The 20,096-nt window shown below is 43.7% G+C and overlaps 1 protein-coding gene and 1 long non-coding RNA gene across 5 annotated transcripts in view; one reads left to right on the top strand and one right to left on the bottom strand.

Moving 5' to 3' along the window:
- The first annotated feature begins 2,043 nt into the window (after window positions 1-2,043).
- Window positions 2,044-19,260, top strand: LOC116647050 (caspase-1-like). 2 transcript variants are annotated; one of them, XM_032428186.1, is made up of 11 exons: window positions 2,044-2,096; window positions 2,674-2,940; window positions 5,319-5,378; window positions 7,047-7,301; window positions 10,505-10,611; window positions 11,447-11,620; window positions 12,768-13,002; window positions 13,972-14,115; window positions 15,301-15,410; window positions 16,878-16,981; window positions 18,683-19,260. In XM_032428186.1, the coding sequence occupies exons 1-10, from the start codon at window positions 2,090-2,092 to the stop codon at window positions 16,974-16,976; spliced, it is 1,458 nt and encodes a 485-aa protein (XP_032284077.1). In that variant the 5' UTR covers window positions 2,044-2,089; the 3' UTR covers window positions 16,977-16,981; window positions 18,683-19,260. The 2 variants fall into 2 exon arrangements, with proteins under 2 accessions (XP_032284077.1, XP_032284078.1); XM_032428187.1 differs by lacking the exon at window positions 7,047-7,301 and having other exon boundaries at window positions 18,683-19,124.
- Window positions 15,437-20,096, bottom strand: part of LOC116647053 — a 148,330-nt gene continuing 143,670 nt past the window's right edge. For all 3 annotated transcript variants that reach the window (XR_004302266.1, XR_004302268.1, XR_004302267.1), the window contains one exon: window positions 15,437-15,538. This is a non-coding gene — a long non-coding RNA (uncharacterized LOC116647053). The remainder of the gene's footprint in view (window positions 15,539-20,096) is intronic.

Below are 20,096 nucleotides of genomic sequence, written 5' to 3'. Positions count from 1 at the left end.
TTGCTGAATCCTTACGTTCCATTTAAACGCTGCTTACAGTCCAACTGCAACACTAATTTATTTTAACATGAGTGTTTCCATGTAAGGCTATTAGCTAGGTCCGTATCTTAGTTGATACGCTCATCATCTCTATAAATTATCTCCATTCTGTCTACAACCCCCATCTACCTGTGGGCGTCCCTGTTTCAGTCACTAATGGAAACTCTCCCTCTTTTACCACTTTTGACCACTTTGTGGTGGTTTGAGTGCATCCAGAAAAAGGGAAGAAACTCCATTCCAATCCAGGTGTTCCTTATAACCGCTGATTTTAGTGCTTAAGATTCAGTGCTATCATGGCATAATTTACAAGAAATAGAATGCATCCCTCTTAACGGTACACTGTGATTACCGATGAATGTGCGTTCTACTATAATGTCATCCCAGTCAGGGCGCAGAACATTTCCATCCCCCCCACCGTCCCCACCCCCGGAGGACCCCCCCTGCCCATGACGCTCAGTTTCCCTTGCCTCGTCCTCAGGCAGTTAGTGATTTCCAACAGGGGACGTTAGGTTTTCCTACTCTTTATAGAACTCTATATAACTGGACTCGTAAGGTATTTGTTCTACCGTGAGCGGCCTTTGCTATGGAGTGGCTCTCGCTCGGGACCCACACCTACATTTCTGCATCCCCAGGCCTGGATGCCACCCCAGCAGGCTTCCGCTCCGTGACCGGCTGGGGCAGAGAACCTCATGCAAAATCCTCAAGGTGTTTCAAAAATATATACATATAAAAGCGGGAAGGAAGCGGAAATGACAGGTTCCTTGCAGCAGGGAACCTATCATTTCCGCTTCCTTCCCTGCAACGTCTCTCTGTGTGGCAAGGAGCGCAAGGCTGTGCCCCAAAGTGCGTGGGATAAGAAGCAAAGTAAAATCAAAGTATCCCAAAAAAAAACTCAGATTAGAATCTACATGGTGAATTTTATTCTAATTAATATAAATCTAACATTTATCCTGGAACACAGGAAGCCAAGCTGGTGACTCACACACACGTCAAAAGGCAAGTTTGTTTTTAATTACATAGAGTTTTAGAACAACAATACTACAGCTGTGAATGTTTAATTCACGTATTTCACACGTGTGCACACGGCCACACACCCACACACACACAGAGGATATTTTAATAACTCTGCGTCCTTATTCTCTTAAGATTGTATAAGGAATGAATGGTTAGGCTGCTACGTGAGATATTCCGAGTCCAGAGCCTGACTTTTACTCTCTATGGTGTCCCTCAAAACAGAGCCATCTGCCACGGGAGAGCAGTAGAAAAGAAAACTTTTGATTCTGGTGCCAGCTGTTTCCATTCCTAAAAGCAAGATGGCTTCACAGGAACGCCACCCAGAGCTGCTGGCTGGGGCACAGGACGCAGGTGCTCAGCTTCTCCAAATGCTTCAGACTAAGGGTCTGTGTCCCCCCAAGAATCCGTGTGCCGAAAACCTGATGCCCGAGGTGATGTTAGTAGGAGCTGAGGTCTTTGGAAGCTGATCAGGTCATGAAGGCAGAGCCCTTATAAGAGAGGCTCCAGACAACCCTTTGCCTTTTCCGCGAGGTGAGGACCAGCTGGGTGAGCAGTCAGCAGCCTGGCCCCTGAGCGTGGACTCCCAGCCTCCAGAGCCCTGAGAAACCAATCCCTCTCCTTCAGAAGCATCCGTCTATGGTATTTCGCGCTCACCGCCTAGATGGACTAAGATGCCAAAGTAGGAGTGACTTTTCCAGATCACACTTCCTAATTCCTAATCAATGGGAGAGTCAGCGCTGTGCGAGTCAAACCCTGTGTGCACTTTGCCACTTTGCACTTTTTCTCCAAGCCCTGCTCCCCTCCTCTGATCTCATCCAAGTGCCAGGGAAAGAAATTTCCCAAAGATACGCTCCTCGATGCAGGCTAGGTTTCAGGGAACTATTTTTCGTGGGGGGTGGGGGGGTGGTGGAAAACAAAACAGGATGATTGTGCATGAGCAGTGGGTATTTCTCAATAAGCACACATGCCCTGCTGAAAGGGAAGGTGGATATGCTTTCAGTTTCAGACTGTCCTTCGAAGCTGAGAGAGAAAAGCCATGGCTGGTGAGTCTCCAACCGTCTGAAAGGGCGTGTCTGGGGGAAACACAGTCCTGGCTGCTCTGTAGTTCTGTGACTGTGTGGGTGGGCACAATGGGGGGTGGGGGCCACTGGGGAGCAGGTGGGAAGGCAAAAGGAGGGCCCGGGAGACTCCTCGCAGCCTGGAGAAAGGCCGGGCCAGGGCCAGGAGGGAACTGGGGCTTCACTGGCATCCTGGGGATGCTCTGTGGTCCTAGCTGAATGTTAAAGGCCTGAGTGTGACAGAGGGTGCCGAAGTGGCCCGGGAAAGGACATGGGACATCACTCTTCATTATTTTCTTTTGCGGAGTTGAGTACACGTGGGGCATGTGGGGATGATCCCAGGTTTTCAGATGCAAATGGCAGGAGAGCAACTCAGTCCTCAGGCTGCTCAGTGAGCACCCAGGGTCAATGCTGAGGGGGCACTGAGAGACCGTGGGGGTCTTCAGGGGTCCTGCGCTGCGTGGGGAGGGACGTCAAGTCTAAAGCAGGCTACTCCTTGGTGCTGAGCTGAGAGGAAATGAGACTGTTTTCATGACTTGAGGAATCCTTGTGCTTCACTCAGACAAGACCCTGAAGGACAAGCGGAAGCTGTTTGTCAGCTCAGTGAACACAGGGACCCTCAACGGCTTGCTGGATGAGCTCTTAGAGAAAAGAGTGCTGAACCAGGAGGAGATGGAGAGAGTGCGGTATGAAAATGCTACGGTGATGGATAAGGCCCGAGCTCTGATTGACTCTGTTGTTCGGAAAGGGTCACAGGCATGCGATATTTTTATTTGTTATATTCGTGAAGAGGACTCCTTCCTTGCAGAGAAGATGGGGCTTTCCTCAGGTAAGGGTCAATCCTCCCACTGAGGTGCATGGCGGGCCCATGTCCTTGTGCCCAACGTTTGCTTTCTTCCTTGGTCAGGTTAGTTTGCAGACAACTTCCCAGTTCCTGGCCTCAGGGCCCCATTTCTGTTATCAGTAGCTCTACTGCAAGTCTCCTGCTTCTTCCTTTTTGTCCTGGTCCTTTGACCTCAGGATCCTTCCTTTGATTGATGCTTACTTCCCATCCCGAATACGCCATACCTCCTTTGTGGAACTTCATGAGGACAGTCTGAAAAGCTTCATACTATATTCTCTAGTCATCCTGGCAAAGCACTGACTCAGTCTCTCTCTCTCTCTCAGTCTGTCTCTTTCCTTAAAGTCCAGGGCTCCCTGGGAACTTATGTAGTCATCTGACGTAAAGACTCAGATACTTTTTATAACATCTCTCCAAAATCTGACTCTCCAGGAGGAACAAAATATATTTCAGGGATGGTGGAACACTCAGAATAAATTCAGTGCTTACAGAAAAGTAAGGATTTTAAGTAGACTCTTCCTTCTAGGTACCTCCTCGCATTTTCTTTTGAGTAAGAGTGTCCACTAGTGTGGTTCTGGGCTGTGGACCATTCTGTGAGGCCCAGCCCCCTGGACCTCCAGTTCTTCTGAGAGCCCAAGACCAGGCGCAGACATCTGAACCACCCCTTCTGTGGTCACTTAGTCCCTGCACAGAGCGAAGATAGGAGCTCCAGTGGAGTCCAGCCCTGGTCTCTTAGGCACTTGCCAAAGCCATTTAGAAAGAGAAGATGTTCTTTGAAAATGAGAAGGCTTTTTTCCTGGGGATTGGCCTGGAGGCACTTGTCCAACCCACTGTGACATACTAGCCTGGAGTCTGCCGCTCCAGTTGTCACGTGTCCCTCCCCGGTTAGGCTCCTCATGGCTTCATCTCTCTCTCATCCATTGGCCAATTTCTGTAGGTCCATAGACTATGACAATGAGATATAATATTTGGATGCACGTTAATGGGAGAGATCTTCCTAAAAGAAAGTTCTTGGTCATAAGAAGACCTACTTCCTATTGCCATAGAAAAGGCCTCCACCAGAGAATGTTCTTTTTTTTTTTTAAAGATTTTATTTGACACAGAGAGAGACACAGCGAGAGAGGGGACACAGCAGGGGGAGTGGGAGAGGGAGAAGCAGGCTTCCCGCGGAGCAGGGAGCCCGATGCGGGGCTCGATCCCAGGACCCTGGGATCACGACCTGAGCTGAAGGCAGACGCTTAATGACTGAGCCACCCAGGTGCCCTCAGAGAATGTTCTTGAATTCACTGATGGTTAATGCATTCCAGCAGTCTAGGTGGGAAGGATGGGACAAACTGTAGTGTGCTGCCTTGGGCTTGACGCTGTGACTCCCTCCATTCAGGGAAATGGACCATATTTTGTCTATGGAAATCCTGTCTTCAATAAGTACTATAAAATGAAGATTGGGGAGCATTTCTCATTTGTTAGCTTATGCCAATCCTGAAAGTTTCTGGAATAAACTTCTCAGGTGGATGTTGCCATACTGAGATCCTCGTAAAACTTTCAACAAATTTAAATTCAATTCTTGTCCTTAAAATCAACAATCATAAAAGTGACCCAAGAGGATCTATTAATAGGTTTGAGTGATTTTATGCAACCAAACACTGTAACTGCGCTTCCCACTGTTTTCCTCCTCTGAGTGTGGCTTCTGCCACTAGTATGATGGATGCAGATTATGGAGGTGATGGTCAGGGATCCTGGCACATGCGTCCTCAGGTGGTGGCCTTTGTGGGCTGGAGGAGTAGCATACTTAGGAGCCCACAGATGATAAGGAAGACAGTTAGCATGTGTATCCTGGCTTGACCACCTTCCTGTTCAATGACACTTGGGAAACTGACTTAACACTGAGGGTTGGCCAGGGGGTCACCTCATCCTCATTTTCTGCTGTGGTAAATCTTAGCAAAGCTAAGTGTCCATGTGCACATGCCTGTTCTTTTTCGTTTTCTCTCCGCAGTCCAGGCCAGCTCTGAGTGACACACGCAACATGGCCCACTCCTGTTGGGCAGCAGTGGTCACCCCAGGAGCCACCTTGAGACAGGAGAATCAAGAGACCTCTTGATCTACATCAGTTGCTGTCTCCATTCCCCTTCATCTTAGAAAGCAGAAATGGAGAGTAGCTTGCAGACACTCCTTAGTTCTGCCTCCAGGGGGAAAGTTCAGTCAGCCGGGCTCGAGGCTCTGGCTTCTCAGTGACGGGTATGGTTCTAAGTTAGCTGCACCTTGAACAGGCCTGCAGAAGGTGTGTTCACTAGGGAGTGTCCAACAGGTCGGGCGAGATGACTTGGAGACGATAAGTGACTATTTTAATGTCCTGAATCTTTCCTCAGGTGCACCATCTGGAAGTCGACTTAACTCAGACTCTCAAGCAGCAATTCTTCCTTCACCAGGTAACGGTATTTTCCAAGCAAGAACATTTTTTGAACCTCATCTTTCTTGACATTAACTCTGTGTTCACAGGATGACCCCAGAGTGAGAGGGCGATAGGTTACTCTCATGGATTGGTCCTATGCCTTTCTCTCTTCTTAATCTTTGTGCCTTAGCAGAGGCCATCCCTGTAGCTTTACCACCATGTTCATACTCACAAATCTAAATCTGTGTCCCAAACCTGACTACCCACTTGAATACCACACTTGACTATTCTAGTACCTACTGAACATACACGCTCATGTTTCCCTCAGGGAGCTGAGCTTGTCATCCTTCCCCTACCTTGCTTCTCCTCTACTTGCCCCTATCCTGGGTAATGTCACCACTATCACCCAGTTAGTCAAACCAGAAACCTGAATTATCTTGGGTTTTCTTTTCCCTCACTTCCAACATTCCAGCAGTGGCCAAGCTTACTGATTCCTCTCTCAAATCCAGATCCTGCTCTCCACTTCTATTTCTGCTACTATATTTCAGAATCCTGATTCTTATAGTGGCCTATGGTTCTTCAGCCATAACTCCTACTATATTTTTCTTGTCATTAAAGAATTAAATCTATCCTTTTCCCCTATTGGACTTTAAACTTTATGAGGAAATTAGACACACCTGACTTATTTGTAGGTAAGATCCCATCACAGTAGTTGATTCAGTGTGCATGCAATAAATGTTTGTTAAAATACTATTTCACTAAATAATTTTGTCAAAATTGCTAGTATACTAGGCCATAAGAAAAATATCTGACACATGCCAACTGTGTTATAGATCTTGCTCTATGGACTGTTTAGAGAGGAATGAACAAGACAAACAAGGTTCCTGCTTTTATTGCTCTTATAAAAATACACAAAATATGAAGGAATAGGTATTTAAGAATTTCCACCATTAAATTAAAGCTAGACAAAAATTTTGGGATGGAAATGACACTACACACAACCCTATCAGCTAAGATGATCCCAGACAGTAGTAAATTACCCTGGTGTCAAGTTAATCTATCATACGGAAAGATTAGTCATCAGATGATTTTCAATTAAGAATTCTTATTGAGATAAGTTCTTAAAATATTAGGGGTCTAGAGTCATTCATTCATTTCTTCATTAATTTATGCATGCAGCAGCATATAAGTATTTATAAGTATTTTAAGCACAAAGATGTGGGCATGAGATGTGGGTACAAAGATATGGACTCAAAGACATTGTGCTTTTACCAAGGAAATTCAATACAGAAGAAAGAAAAGATCCTACAGTCTAGTGGAAAAAATTTACAGTTCTAGGCAACAGCATGGCCTTTCCTTGGAGCATATATTACAAACAGATTATCATCATCACTGTGAGAAAGAGAAATATGAAAGCAGTAGGTGGCCAGGAAGTTAGCATTAGGCCCAGTGTCACAGAAGAAAGATGAGAAGCTCCCTCCAAAAATCTTCAGTGGGGATGAATCATTAAACGCAGCCCAGTGTGAATTTGATGGCTCAGAGAACTCTATGGATACGATGAAAGAGGACATACTTTATGGGGCAAATGGCGAAATAGACAGAAGGCATTTTCAGGGGTATTTCCCATAATGAGGAACTTTCTAGAGACAGGGCAAAACTCTTTAAGTTGTGCCTATAGTTAAAGGAGTGTTTGTATTTCTGACAGAAGACAAACATGACAAAAACCCATTTAAGATTTTGGAAACTGTGGGCAAAGAACTCATTACTGGTGTTTTGCATGGCTTGTTGGAAAAAGATGTTCTGAAATTGGAGGAAGCAGAAAAGAAAAAATTTTATGATGCCAAACCTGAAGACAAGCCCTGGGTCTTTCTGGACTCTGTGCGACAGAAACGGCAGGAGGCAGGTCAAGCCCTTGTCCAAACTTTCATTAAAACAGACAAATATTCCACCAGTGTAAAAGGTAAACTGAAATCACTTAACAATGGGTGTCTCAAGTTTTCCAGAATCTACTTAACACCAAGGCCCCTCCAGGGTCCTCCATAATCCCACCATCCTTCCATTATTAATGTATAATTTTTTACTAAATCTGTCATCATCCTCTGAGAGGCCATCTTGCCTTTTGTGAGAGGGGATCCACTTTCCAATTAGCTAAGAAGCTGAGTCGCTGTGCTTCCATTGCTCATAGAAAGAGCTGAGTGTGGACATGGTGTAGTAAAGGATATCCGCATGTGGACCCAGGTTCCGTCACTGTAGATACTCCATGATTTCATTCCAGCTCCTTAACCGCCCTGGGCATCAGTCTCAGGATCTGGGAAATGGTGACAATTTTGGTAACTTCTTCACAGGCCAGGGACTTCGTGGCAGGCACAGGCTGACAACTCCGAAGACAGTAGCTCTCACCCAGAATTCTCCTCTGAACTCCAGATACATTTACCTCTCGCTACACATTCAACATTTCCATCCAAAGACTCCACTGACTTCACAAAACTAACATCTATAGAGTTAAACACTTGATTCCCCTCATCAGATCTGTTCTGAATTAGACAGGACTATAATCCACCAAGTTTCTTCATCCAGAGCACAGGTGTTTTCTTCATGAGGGAATAGTAGCTCTCAGCAGAGTGCCAGCCACACAGCAGGCATGTAATGAACACAGGATGAATACAAGAGATAAAGAACAGGCATGCAGTAGATACTAGTTCTCAAAAGTATTACTTCGCTTCTAGTATTTAGACCTTTCTAGTGCTTACTCATTTCTGTACATTACAAAATATGATCAGGAGAACACTTGTAAAGTGTTCAATCTATTAAAACACTTTAATTCTGACCTAGATTGAATTATAAGTATTACTAGAACCTAAATAGCCCCTTGCCCAAGTTCACCAGTGACAGACTTGATTCACTACAGAGGTTAAGCTCAAATCCCAGTCCTGAAATCTCAGAGTTGATCAATAATAATAATAATAAGAAGCAATAATAAACAAAATGCAATAGAAACTGTAGAGACCTCACTATAGCAAATATGCTTTTTCAACAAGTCCATGTGAGGCTCCCTGGGCGCTCTCTGCATGCGGGGGCCCCGGAGGAATCCCAGGGCTCCTGCAGGCCAGGAAGCTGGGTGAGCTGGGCTACTGGCATATGGAAAGACCTTGGCCAGGCCTTCTGGACACGGATACCATTCTGATACAACAAACTCATATATGTGCATTCTACGCAACGAGCACTGTTAGTCTTGGGAATAACTACTTGGATGCCTACCTGCCAAGGGAGATGGCTCTGTTTTACCTTGGACCAGTCTCTTCCTTTTTGTATCAGTTTAAGGGGTTTCTTGAGCATTTCATTAAGTAACAGATAAGACAAACGTTAAAATTTTTATCTAAACTACGAATTCTCTCATTTCTTTCTCTGTGCTGCCAGGCAAATGGAACCCCCTTTGGGCAGCAGGCTGCACTACAGTATTTATTATGTTGTAATGAAAGATTCATTTTCATGCTAACTTTACTATTAAATGTGAGATAGAAATCCTATCTAATTCTCAATTTTATCTGCAAACACGGTATCTGTACACAGATACAAGATGGTCATTAGGAGCTGATGTTTGTTAATTAGGATGTTCACCAAACCTGGACACAACCTGGAAACAGAGGAGAATTTTGCTGAGAAAATTTACCCTCTGACCAGAGACTAGCCCAGGAGCCTGGACGTCCTCACACTGGTGGAATCTTCTGGAATACAAAGGGAGAGCAAGTGTCTCTGTTTAAGAAATGTTCAGAAAGCCTGGTTTCTTTAAAGACTTATAATTGGCTGCATCTCCAGAGGTCAGGTTTTTAGCATTCAGTTTAGAAAGACATTTATCACAAAAATGTTATTTAAAAACTAATGGAAACAAATGAGTGAAACAGGAAAAAAAAGTATAAAATATAAAAACTGAAAATTTTGTACAGGATAACATTGCTTTTGTCATTTAAATAAAAGAAAATCAGAGGATTTCTTGGTTGGCTTGTGTCACTGAACACAAAGGTTTATTCCTTTCAGGGACAAAATCCTTGTTACATTAGGTCTTGGCAAACTGCTAAATTCTGTTTATGGATTCCTCTTCCTCATTTCTCCAAGGGCGGGCTCAGGACTTTCCAAGCTTCTTGCACAATCTCAGTTAAGTGAGGCCAAGCGGGGTCGGACAGTCCTACATTTCTCTAGAGATTAGGTCAGGATGAGTCAGAGACAAACTTCCCCAGGTGGGAGGAGGTATTTTCTCACATTTGAAAACATGGACTGAAAACTTCATGCTAGTTAGTTCGCACTTTGGGGGCAAGGACATCCAGAGCACATTAGGATCCCTGACAGACAACCGTCTGGTCGACCCCGGACACAGGGCTGGTTACTAGATAGGTTTCTCCTTTAAGTCGCTGACTTTACATCTCGGTGAGGAGCCACCACAGTCTGTCTCCTCCACAAAGATCAAGCATCCGTGCACAGTTGAAGATTCCGTTCCCTGTGTGCACGGGTATCTGCACATGGTGCCTGGGGTGGGAGTGGACTCAGGATTGTACACTGTCCGACAGGATAGCTACCAGCCACACCCAGCTACTCAGGGCTGCTCGTGACCAGTAACACACGTTGAGAGGATGAGATTTTGCATATATCATGTTAAAATATATTACTCATATTAATTAATTTCATCTGTTTCTTTTTTGTTTCTTACCAAGGACATTACAAAATTTTGAATTGCACATGTGGCTCAATTTCATTTCTAAGGGACAGCACTCCAATAAATCTTAACCCAGGATGTTCTTGATCAGAGACAATAGAAGGTCCACTAGTGGATGAGTGAGGGCCCTAGAGTAAAACCATTGGAAAAATCAAACTGTTTTTGCTGAATATGGCAAGGCTAAATTTGACCCCAAATCATCAAGGTGTTTTCGTCAGAATTATCAGAAACCTATACCTGCATTTTCGGGTGGATCTGCTTCCTCTACTAACAATCTTCCTGTTCTTTCCTACTCAAAAGACACGTCCTCACACTAGAGGTTAGACACACAATCATAACCCCTACACGCTGGAAGATCTTTTTCCCATGATTTCCCTTCTCTGTCAGTATTCCTAAGGGAAAATTGGGTCACAAAGGCAGATATCCTAATTTATGATCCGTGATGTATCCCGCAGGTCCCGAGGACATGCCTGGGCAACCTGAGCCAGAAGAATCTACAGATACTCTCAAGCTTTGTCCTCATGAAGAATTCATGAAACTGTATAATGAGAAGGCTGCAGAGGTGCTATGCTCAGTCCATGACATCGAGAATAAGAGAGAAACAAGTGTTTTCACTAATGACACGATTTCCTAAAATGCTGATTGCAGAGTTGGGGAGTGGGGACAGTGGTAATCTTATCCATAGATACTCTGAGCAAGGAGGAAATCATGTGGCCTCCCACAGACTCCAGTTCTCTTTCAACCCCATGACAGAATACAGATCTCTCATCTTGTTCATTTATTTGTTCTCGAATCTATTTGTTATTTATGACAATTTTAGCTGTAGTTACAGAAGCAAAATATTTATAAGAGAACATGGCTGAGTAACAGTTGTTTGCATTCTAGTTGAAAAGCCTAGACAAAAAGCATATTTTTTAAAAAAATATAATTAAAGTCTGCATAGCATTGTATGTTGATGCCTTAAAAAAAAAAAAAAAGTACCAAAATAATAATGTTACCAAAGAAAAAAGACCCCTGATGTATTCATTTTTAGTTGGAGCCGGTGCCAAGTGTCTCCTGGCTTCTACAAAACTGGACTGAATGCTAAGAAAGACGACTAGGTGGAGAAGAGAGAGGAGGAGAGGGTAGGGAGCAGTCTAGTCTTCTGAAGATTCTTGAGTCACCATCCCAGCTATATACTGGGTCCTGCTGTGGGTTCTTAAAAGACAACTTACTTCCAATTTGCACTTCTTGCTACTGCCAACTCAATCCATTACAGAGAGACAGGAGGGCAATGTCTTCTGGTACAGGACGGGGCACAGGGCAGCTAAAGGAGCCCTGAGCACAGTAACAGTGACTGGTGGATGAGGGTGTCAAAGGAAATTAAGTCAAGCTCACTGTATATCCATTTCCTGCAGATCTACCCAATAAAGGAGAAAAAGGATCGTACTCGTCTCGCTCTCATCATATGCAATATAGAGTTCGATCATCTTCCTCCCAGGGATGGGGCCAAACTTGACATCGCAGGGATGAGGAGTCTACTGGAGGGCCTTGGCTACAGTGTGGATGTGAAAGAGGACCTCACTGCTAAGGTAGGGGCCCCTCACCCACCCCAAACATGTATATATTCAATACACATCCTACTACGAAGATGTTAGCTTTAGCATATTAGGCAAATACTTTGACATCCTTAGGCCATATTTGTGTGTGTGTTTAAAACATGAAAGTAAGAAACAGGGAAAATCTATGTCTTTTTTGAGCTCTAAATATCCTCAGTTCCATAACTGGACAAAGTGATTGGCATGTGTATCCAGACAATCCTTAGTTCCAAAGTGGGATGATTAGAACTCAGCCCCAATAGTCCCCAGAAAATCCTAGAGTGATGTATATTTCATAGACGTGTACTCACCGTGTACATATCGAGTCCCAACTGTGTCCCAGGGGCACTTCCTGGCATTGGGCACAGGTCTGTGAATGAGACAGGAAGCTCCCAGCTGCAGTGCTCTGGGCTCGCTTGGTGCAGGATAATCGTACCATAAGCAAAACAGAAAATTTCACAGCTTTGGTGCGTCTCTGTAAGAGTGAAAAGAAAGTTAAAAGTGAGTGAAAAGAAAGTTAAAACTAAGTAAAAAGGAAGCAGGAGAGCAAACTGGTGAGTGGGGATCCCAGCAAACATGATGTCAGATGGGATCTTTGGGGAGTTACTGCAGGAGCAGACACATGAGTATGGGGACCCACACAGCTCTGGACAGCTGCGGATGAACTGCATCTGGAACTGAATGGGAGCCACACAGTAGCTGCACAGCAAGACCGGGGTGGCTGGAGACCGGGGGAGATGAGGCAGGGGGAGGGAGGGGTGTTTGTACATCAGAGGTTTGATCTTATTCTAAGCACAGTGGGAAGGGTTTTATGGGATCTGGTAGGATGCATTTATGACCCAAGGTTCTTATCAAGTAATGAGAGGAAAGAGAGACAGAAAGGAAAAAGTACCTAAGTGACAAAAAGTGACTGTCAAATATATCAAGAGGAGTTTATACAATGTCATCAGGAGTGGAAAGTTCTAACCACTGCTCCATTATAGAAAGAAAGATCAGACAGCCGCCCTCGAGCAAGCAGTGCGTGAAGGCATAGCGAGTGGAACATTCTGGATGTTTCTTACACTGCTGCTCAGGATAAGCAGGAGGTGAGACCAACTGAAATGCTTCTCCTATCAAAGTGAGCTCTGGAGGTCTTTTTCAGGATATGGAGTCAGCGCTGAGGGCATTCGCCGCCCGCCCAGAGCACAAGTGCTCAGACAGCACGTTCCTGGTGCTCATGTCTCACGGAATCCTGAGTGGAATCTGCGGGACTGCCTTCAGCCCGGAAAACCCGGATGTGCTACCTTATGACACCATCTTCCAGATCTTCAACAACCGTAACTGCCTCAACCTCAGGGACAAACCCAAGGTCATCATCATCCAGGCCTGCAGAGGTGGTGAGTTCTGAGATGGAAACCCCAACGGTCATGAAGGTGTCTGGGGAGAACTGTGATGTGTGCTTTGTTTCTAGAGGAGACGATCTTCGACCCCTTTCAGGGCAAATAAACTAGACTGAATTAGTAGGAAACTCCCCTGAGGGGGCTGGTATCATGAGCATTTGTCCCATCGGCTGACAAATTTCTGTTCAACTTAATCCAGGGGAAGTGGTGAAGAAGACCACCAGAATTACTAAATTGAAGCTAAACATAAATATCCAAATCCTGCGACAAAATGATTTTAATGAGGGCTTTCCTTGTTAATGTTTTACAGTCATTTTGACAATCTCTGGCTTGAGAAAAATTTCCTTTGAAAGTGAGCATATTATGTAATAGCAGCATCCTTTTTTTTTTTTTTTTATTTAAATTTTTTATTGTTATGTTAAGCATCCTTTTTTTTTTAATCAGGCATATTGAAAGGGAAGTGAGTAGAAAGGTGAGGGAACTTGGGATGGCAGTCAAAAGAAACTTCTTTTTTCCTGACTTCCAACTGTCCTTTAGCTTTGTAGAGCAATGTTTGGGGGGAAAAGGAAACAAACATAATTTACCTAAAAAATGTAACTATGCTCTCTGAAATGAGGCAACTAAGGCTTTAACTTCTATTCTCTTAGTAAATGGTTTCTTCTAGTTTTGTGATGCTGTCAGCATTAATTGGCACATTGCTGAAGGACCCTAGAGAAAGTCAGAGCACTGTGTGTGTGTGTGTGTGTGCGTGCACGTGTGTGTGTGCGTGTGTGTGTGCGTGTGTGTGTGCACGTGTGCGTGCGCGCGCGTGTGTGTGCATGTGTGTGTGTGCGTGTGTGTGTGTGCATGTGTGTGCGCGTGCGTGTGCCTAACTGGTTGGAATAACTACTTAAAAACGAAGAGGTGGGCAATTGCTCTAGTCATCCTGAGAGGCACACAGTGTGTAGAAAGTTGATATCTCCACAGAAAGTCTTGGGGAAGTGTGGGTCAGTGACTCACCAGCGGCCTCAACCAACAGCTTCTCACATCGACCTCTGCTCCTGGAGAGTGATGCCGTCCAGAAGGTCCACATCGAGAAGGACTTCGTTGCTTTCTGCTCCTCGACCCCACGTATGTGTCTTTTCAGTGCACACAGAGATTTGTGGGCCTGAGGCCACCTCTGAATGATTCTAGAAAATCAACATAGGCTCCGTGCAGCAATGAGCCAAAGTAAATTTTAAGTCTTGTCGATATATTTTAAATCTTGTCTCGTCTGTTCTATGGGGATGAAGCCTCTGTTTTTCCCCTTGCTTTCTAAGACTGTGCTTTTATTATAAGTGCTGTGCTTTACAGTCAAAGGTACACCAAACATTAAAACAACCTAATGCAAGGAACCCCCTTTATCATATACCATTTTAAAACAAATGACTGATTCGTTTTTCTACTAAATCCATTCAACATTTTGAGAAGAGTTTTCAAGGGTCCTGGGACTGGCTGCCCTTTCTCAGGTGATCAAGTGCAAGCCTTCTGCTCCGTGCTCCCCATCTGGTGCTGTCTGGATGGCGCTATCACACGCCCCGGGACAATGGGGATGCCCCTCTAAAAGAAGTAGGAAATGATACCTGGGGGCTTATTTGACCTACTAACAGTAGAGCAGTGTTTAGTTCTTGACCTCTACGTAATCATCTGAAGAAGCCTTACATTGGGTGTTTCTAATTTGCAAATTTTTCTTTTCAGTCTTTTTAAACCACTTTATAGAAATATGACTGACATATGCTAGGACTTAATGAGTTTGGAGATAAGTATTATCTGTGAAACCAGCACCAAAATCCATGCCATAAACATATCCATCCCCTCCAAAAGTTTCCTTTGGGTCTGTTCACCTATTTTGTTTATTATATTGTGAAAGACAGCACAGTATATAATCTATAAATGGCCACCTGTGTAAATGTGGCAACATTCTTGAATCCTTCTATTCTTTCCTCTGTAAAATGGGATAATTTCAGTTATCTCTCAAGCCTCTTTTGAAAGCCAAGTGCATGAACATAGGGCACGTAATTAAAAGTCAGTCAGTCCTAAGAATATAATGCAACCACTGTGCCGTCTCCTGCGGTTCTGATGAGCTGCCCTGTTAGTTCAGCCTCTGCTAGTTTTTCGTTTGTTTGCTTCTTATCTGTGCAAAATGAGTTAATGTTGGGTTATAGCTGCTTCTCCTAAACACATCAAGATAACTACCAAGCTATGCTTTAGAAAAAACTGTAAACAAAATAAGAGTGAAGGCCACAGCCCAAGGCTTACCACTTCCTGTCTTCATAGATAACGTATCCTGGAGACACGTCACAAAGGGATCTCTCTTCATTGTACAACTCATCACATGCTTCCAAAAATATTCTTGGAGCTATCACCTCATAGAAGTATTTCAGAAGGTAAGCTTGTCATTCCTCTTCTAGTCATTTGTTTGTGCAGGAAGGCTTTGCTAGGTGACAATGGCAGAACTGGTCAGGCAAACACAAGTGGAATGGGATCTGGTTCCCGTCATCTAGGTGTTTAAAACCTGATTTAGGAAATAAAAAAAAATGCACTGTAGCAGGAGATCAAAATAATAAAATAATATAAAATATAAGCTTGTGTGTCATGGGGTGTAAGTTCTTAAATTTCAAAGAGTGGGAGGTATTTGCATTAACTTTCATTGTTTAGTTTATTAAATAAATATGGACTGGGTGGCATACTTGTGGGCCCTATCCTGCGACAAAGGAGCAAACGAGACATATGCATGTGAGACACATGGTCACTGAACAAGTAGGTCAACAAACAAATGTGTGGTTACAGATTGTGATGGGATCTGTAAAGAAAAAAGACTGAGGACATGTGAAAGAGGAGACAGGAGAAGACTGTCTGTGAATGGAGTGGTCAAGAAGGGGAGACCTGATGCTGCTTCCCCAGCTCTGGACACTCCTTAGTCGCCCCTCCTTCCTCCCTCCATGCACTCAGTTTATAGGTTTTTTTTCTATAGGTTCGTTTTTTACCTCGTTTACGTCATATTAACTCACTCAAATATGAATTTACGAAGGCAGGGATTTGCTAAACGCCTCAACATTCAGGCACATAGAAATTAATATTCGTTGAATGAATAAATGTATGAATAAATAAATATATGCTCCCTCCTTTTTTAGGGAGCAAGGGATTGGTATTAAGAACATGGAAAAGTGTGGTTGTATTTTCATTCAAAAACACAGAGAACAGTTGTACTCTTCCAGAAGAAGGCTATACCAACAGTAAATTGGAGAAGACAGCAGCATGACATGAGTTGGGGTCTCTGAATAGGAACTTAGCAAGTTAAATCCTTTGGATGAGTAGGATTTAGACATTGCACTTGGAAGGGCATTTCCAGGAAAAGACTAGAAATAATTGGTCTAAGTTAAGTAGGATCTCATTGATCAGCCTGTGGCAAAAGACTTCAGGTCAGCTTGGTAGCAGGGATGTGAAAGTTGCTCAGTGTTCTGGACTTAAGAACAAAATCCTGGGATTTGAGTCTAATTGAATTGAGGAGTTAACCCTGGTGGACGTAGAAAGTAGAGAATTCTCAAGATCCAGTTCCCATGAACAGACCCCAAGGGAAAATTGATTATTAGATCAGAAACAGAAAACAGGAAATGGAGTTTGAAAGGGCTTGGATTAGGCACAAAGTGTTTGAGATAAAGAGTGTATTCTGACATGGGGTGTCACTTTTAACAGGTGGGGCAGCAGTGGCAAAGAGTTTGAGTGTCCATGGGGCTGGCCCCATCAATCCTAGGAGCACCCTGCATTCCTAGAATTTTCTGGCTCATGGTGGAAAATCTTTTCTGAGAATTCACAAGAGGCATGTCTCATCTTAACCCTCTTTTTGTTTTTAGGTACAAAAATCATTTGAAAAACCAAATGTTAAAGCCCAGATGCCCACCATTGAACGAATGTCCATGACAAGACCTTTCTATCTCTTCCCTGGCAATTGAAAATGGTAAGGGTCAAGAGTTGTTGGCAAGTGAAGTAAATGGGAGAGTAATATTGGTGGTGAGGTCCAATGACCAAATGGCAGCTGACAGCATAGATGGTCACACTAGTGTTTCTTGTTGATGTAGTTTGGCGGTTAGTTGCTGTTTTTTTACTCTACTTATGTGTATCTGGATCTTACCTCCACCTCCACAATCAATCCATCCGTGAGTTGAGCAAAACCAAGCTAGGAAGCAATGAACTATGCAGGACACAGGGTAGTAATTATTAAAATAGAAATTTCCTCATGGTTCCATTATGACTTTCATTCATCTCTCTCATTCCCTCCCTTGCCCACCCCTCCCACATGCCGAGTTACCACACATCGCCTCCGATCCTGAGAACACAGGAAACAGAGGAGCAAGGACAAAGCAGGACTTTGGTCCTCTGAGTGCCTATGCATTGCATCGCTACTCCGAGCTCCCACCACCAGACAGTATAAAAGCTGCCCTGTGTAGAGGAGGACTCTGGTTCTGCACCACTCTCACGAGCGGATCTCACACTCAGAGTGTGCTCTCACACCTGCACATGCTGCTCACGAGCCCCTGTGAGCACTCACCTTCACAGGTCGTAGTAGTAGTACTGTTATTATTTTTGTCAAAATACTTTAGGATGGGTACATCAAGGTTAGACCCAAAATTATTTTACTCACAGCAGCTTTATATCGCTCTATATTATAGGCAATTGTGAGTCTCCCTCTCAGAAACATAATTTAAATTCTATTTATTGTGAGGTTCATCTCAGTAGTTTCCGTATGTGCTCATGCCATCTCCTACCCCTGGTTTCTGACACAGCCACTGCACCGCTGCCCAGACACTTCAGTATAACAGCTTTTGGGGCCTAATTAGTCCAACAGAACCACATTTGGGGACTGAATTATTTACGGGACTAGTATTTATCAAGCACGTACTATGTTCCAGGTTCTGATCCGGATGCTTGCAATATACCAGGCAAGAAAATAAGTGGAGTCCTTGCTCTGAGAAAGCCATGCTCGAGTGAGGGGAGACAGACTCTAACTACACAAGGAAATAGATCCTGTGTCAGAGAGGGAGAAGAGCTAAGGGAAATAAAGGAGGCTAAAGACACAGAGGGTGGATGCTGTCTTGCTACAGATAGATTACTCAGGCAAAGTTTCCTTCCAGTGATAAAATGGTAAAGTCAGAACAAGGAATGGACAGACTGGGGTGGTGGTGGTGAACCTTGTGGTCCCTGTGGGGGGAAAAGTATCACAGCTTCAGGGAACAGCATGTATAAACACCCCGAGGTAGAAATGTGCTTCACGTGTCTACAGAAGTGCCAAGAGGCAATAGCCTGGAGGAGAATGAGATTGGGGAAAATGGCAGAGACAAATTCAGAAAAGTGGTGGGAAGCCTGGTCACATGGACCTTGGTGGTCATGTGGTAAAGGTTTTAAATGTTTTATCCTGAGTGAGACAGAGAGAACCCTTCAAGTGCTTTTGCACAGAGAAATGACATAATCTAGTAACTGAGATTTTGCAAACATCACCTGGAATACTTTTGGGCAAGAAGACTACAAGGGTCACAAATATAAGCCAAAGGAAGTGGCAAAAGGTACCTGGAAGAGGATGGAAACAGAACCATGAGAAGGGACAGACTGAGGTCTTCCTGGGATTGCTATCTTGACATTCTGCTCTTTTTCTCTCCTTCAGGCAGTCGCAGGCAGTCCAGCCCTTCTTGACCAACTTCGAAAAGCACCTTTCCTAGCACAGCACATTCATGTGACCTTTCGTATTTCAATAAAAATGAAAACAAATGAACTGTGTCTTTCACGTCCTCTAGCGGAGAATAGGATTTCAGTTAAAATGGTGGCTGAATGAAAATGAAGTGGAAGACCTGAGCTGGATTTTCCAGCTTTATGACTCACAGAGTGTGTGCACTTTGCTGGGGGAACATAACTGGCTGTGACTTGCCCTCAGCAATAGGGTGATGGGAGTCAGTACCTATCCGGAGACAAGAACTGTATATTGGTCAGCTCCTCATTTGTATCCTTATCAAACCCTGGATCTATAGAATGATCTAGAAGAAGTTTTCTAATTTATTACTTAACCAACATTATAGGTGGAGCTCTTTTTTTTTTCCTTCAGTAAACTGATTTCAGCAAATTAATCCCATGTATCTTTCTTCCTGCTATACGTTTTTCTTGTTAAGTACTTTTCCCCCAGACTTTTGCACTTTCCACATTTCAGGAAAATTTTATCCATTAGCAAGCCCTTGGCTGTTGTCTAAAATAAGTTGGGGTTTGGTCCAAGATGGTGTAAACTCAGTATATTTTTACAGACATGCAAATATAATTAGATAAATCACAGCAAAGTGCAAGGGAGTGTCAGCAGTAGAAGGAGTAATGTTCACTCTTCTGGAAGGATGGAATGTTGGTAGAGGAATTCTGGCTGCATGGCCATTGGAACTACTATGTAAGGAGGTATACCACTTCTGCTATGTCCACAGAGAATGTTGGATAGACATTTTAGTACATAGCTGAACAAAATTTAAAAAAAATAAAAGGATGCTCTAGATGTCAAATATAAACATAATAGTTAAAATTTATATAGATTAATTGTATGTCAGGATTATTGTAAAGATTTCGATTATTGAAAGGGATTTTTGTGTAACTAATTTAAGCCTCATAACAGTCCTGTAATTACTATCAGCATCCCTGTTTTACAGATAACGTAGAGCTTAAATGACCTGTCCAAAGTCACGCAGTTAGCAGATGAAAGCTCTAGACTTGCTCTGGAATCTGAGTTATTAACCATTGTGCAGTGTTGCCTTTCCAAAGCAAGGAGAGACTAAAATTGTACGAATTCTTAATTGTATGGGTTAACTGAATTTTGAATTGCAAGGGTTAACTAACTCTACAAGGATTCATGATGGTTTTATTTCTGGACTTGGCCTGCCCATGTAGACACATAAGTCACATCACAAAGATCCAAAAATACATATCACAGATGCCTCATTCTCTGACTACTGAGTGGTAATATTAGAAACCCAATAACAGAAAGACTGCCTCACATCTGCATATAGCGCAAAACTGAAATACACACACACACACACACACACACACAC

Source organism: Phoca vitulina, unplaced genomic scaffold (genome assembly GCF_004348235.1).
Source record: "Phoca vitulina isolate PV1807 unplaced genomic scaffold, GSC_HSeal_1.0 scaffold38, whole genome shotgun sequence".
In the NCBI taxonomy this organism is placed as follows: Eukaryota; Metazoa; Chordata; class Mammalia; order Carnivora; family Phocidae; genus Phoca; species Phoca vitulina.
This window is presented reverse-complemented; position numbering and strand designations above follow the sequence as displayed.

What these genes read in the sequence shown, in the direction of transcription:
- LOC116647050 (XM_032428186.1), top strand. An exon ending in GAAGATGGGGCTTTCCTCAG is followed by an intron (nt 2,941 to 5,318) that starts GTAAGGGTCAAT and finishes ATCTTTCCTCAG; the next exon opens with GTGCACCATCTGGAAGTCGA. An exon ending in AGCAATTCTTCCTTCACCAG is followed by an intron (nt 5,379 to 7,046) that starts GTAACGGTATTT and finishes TATTTCTGACAG; the next exon opens with AAGACAAACATGACAAAAAC.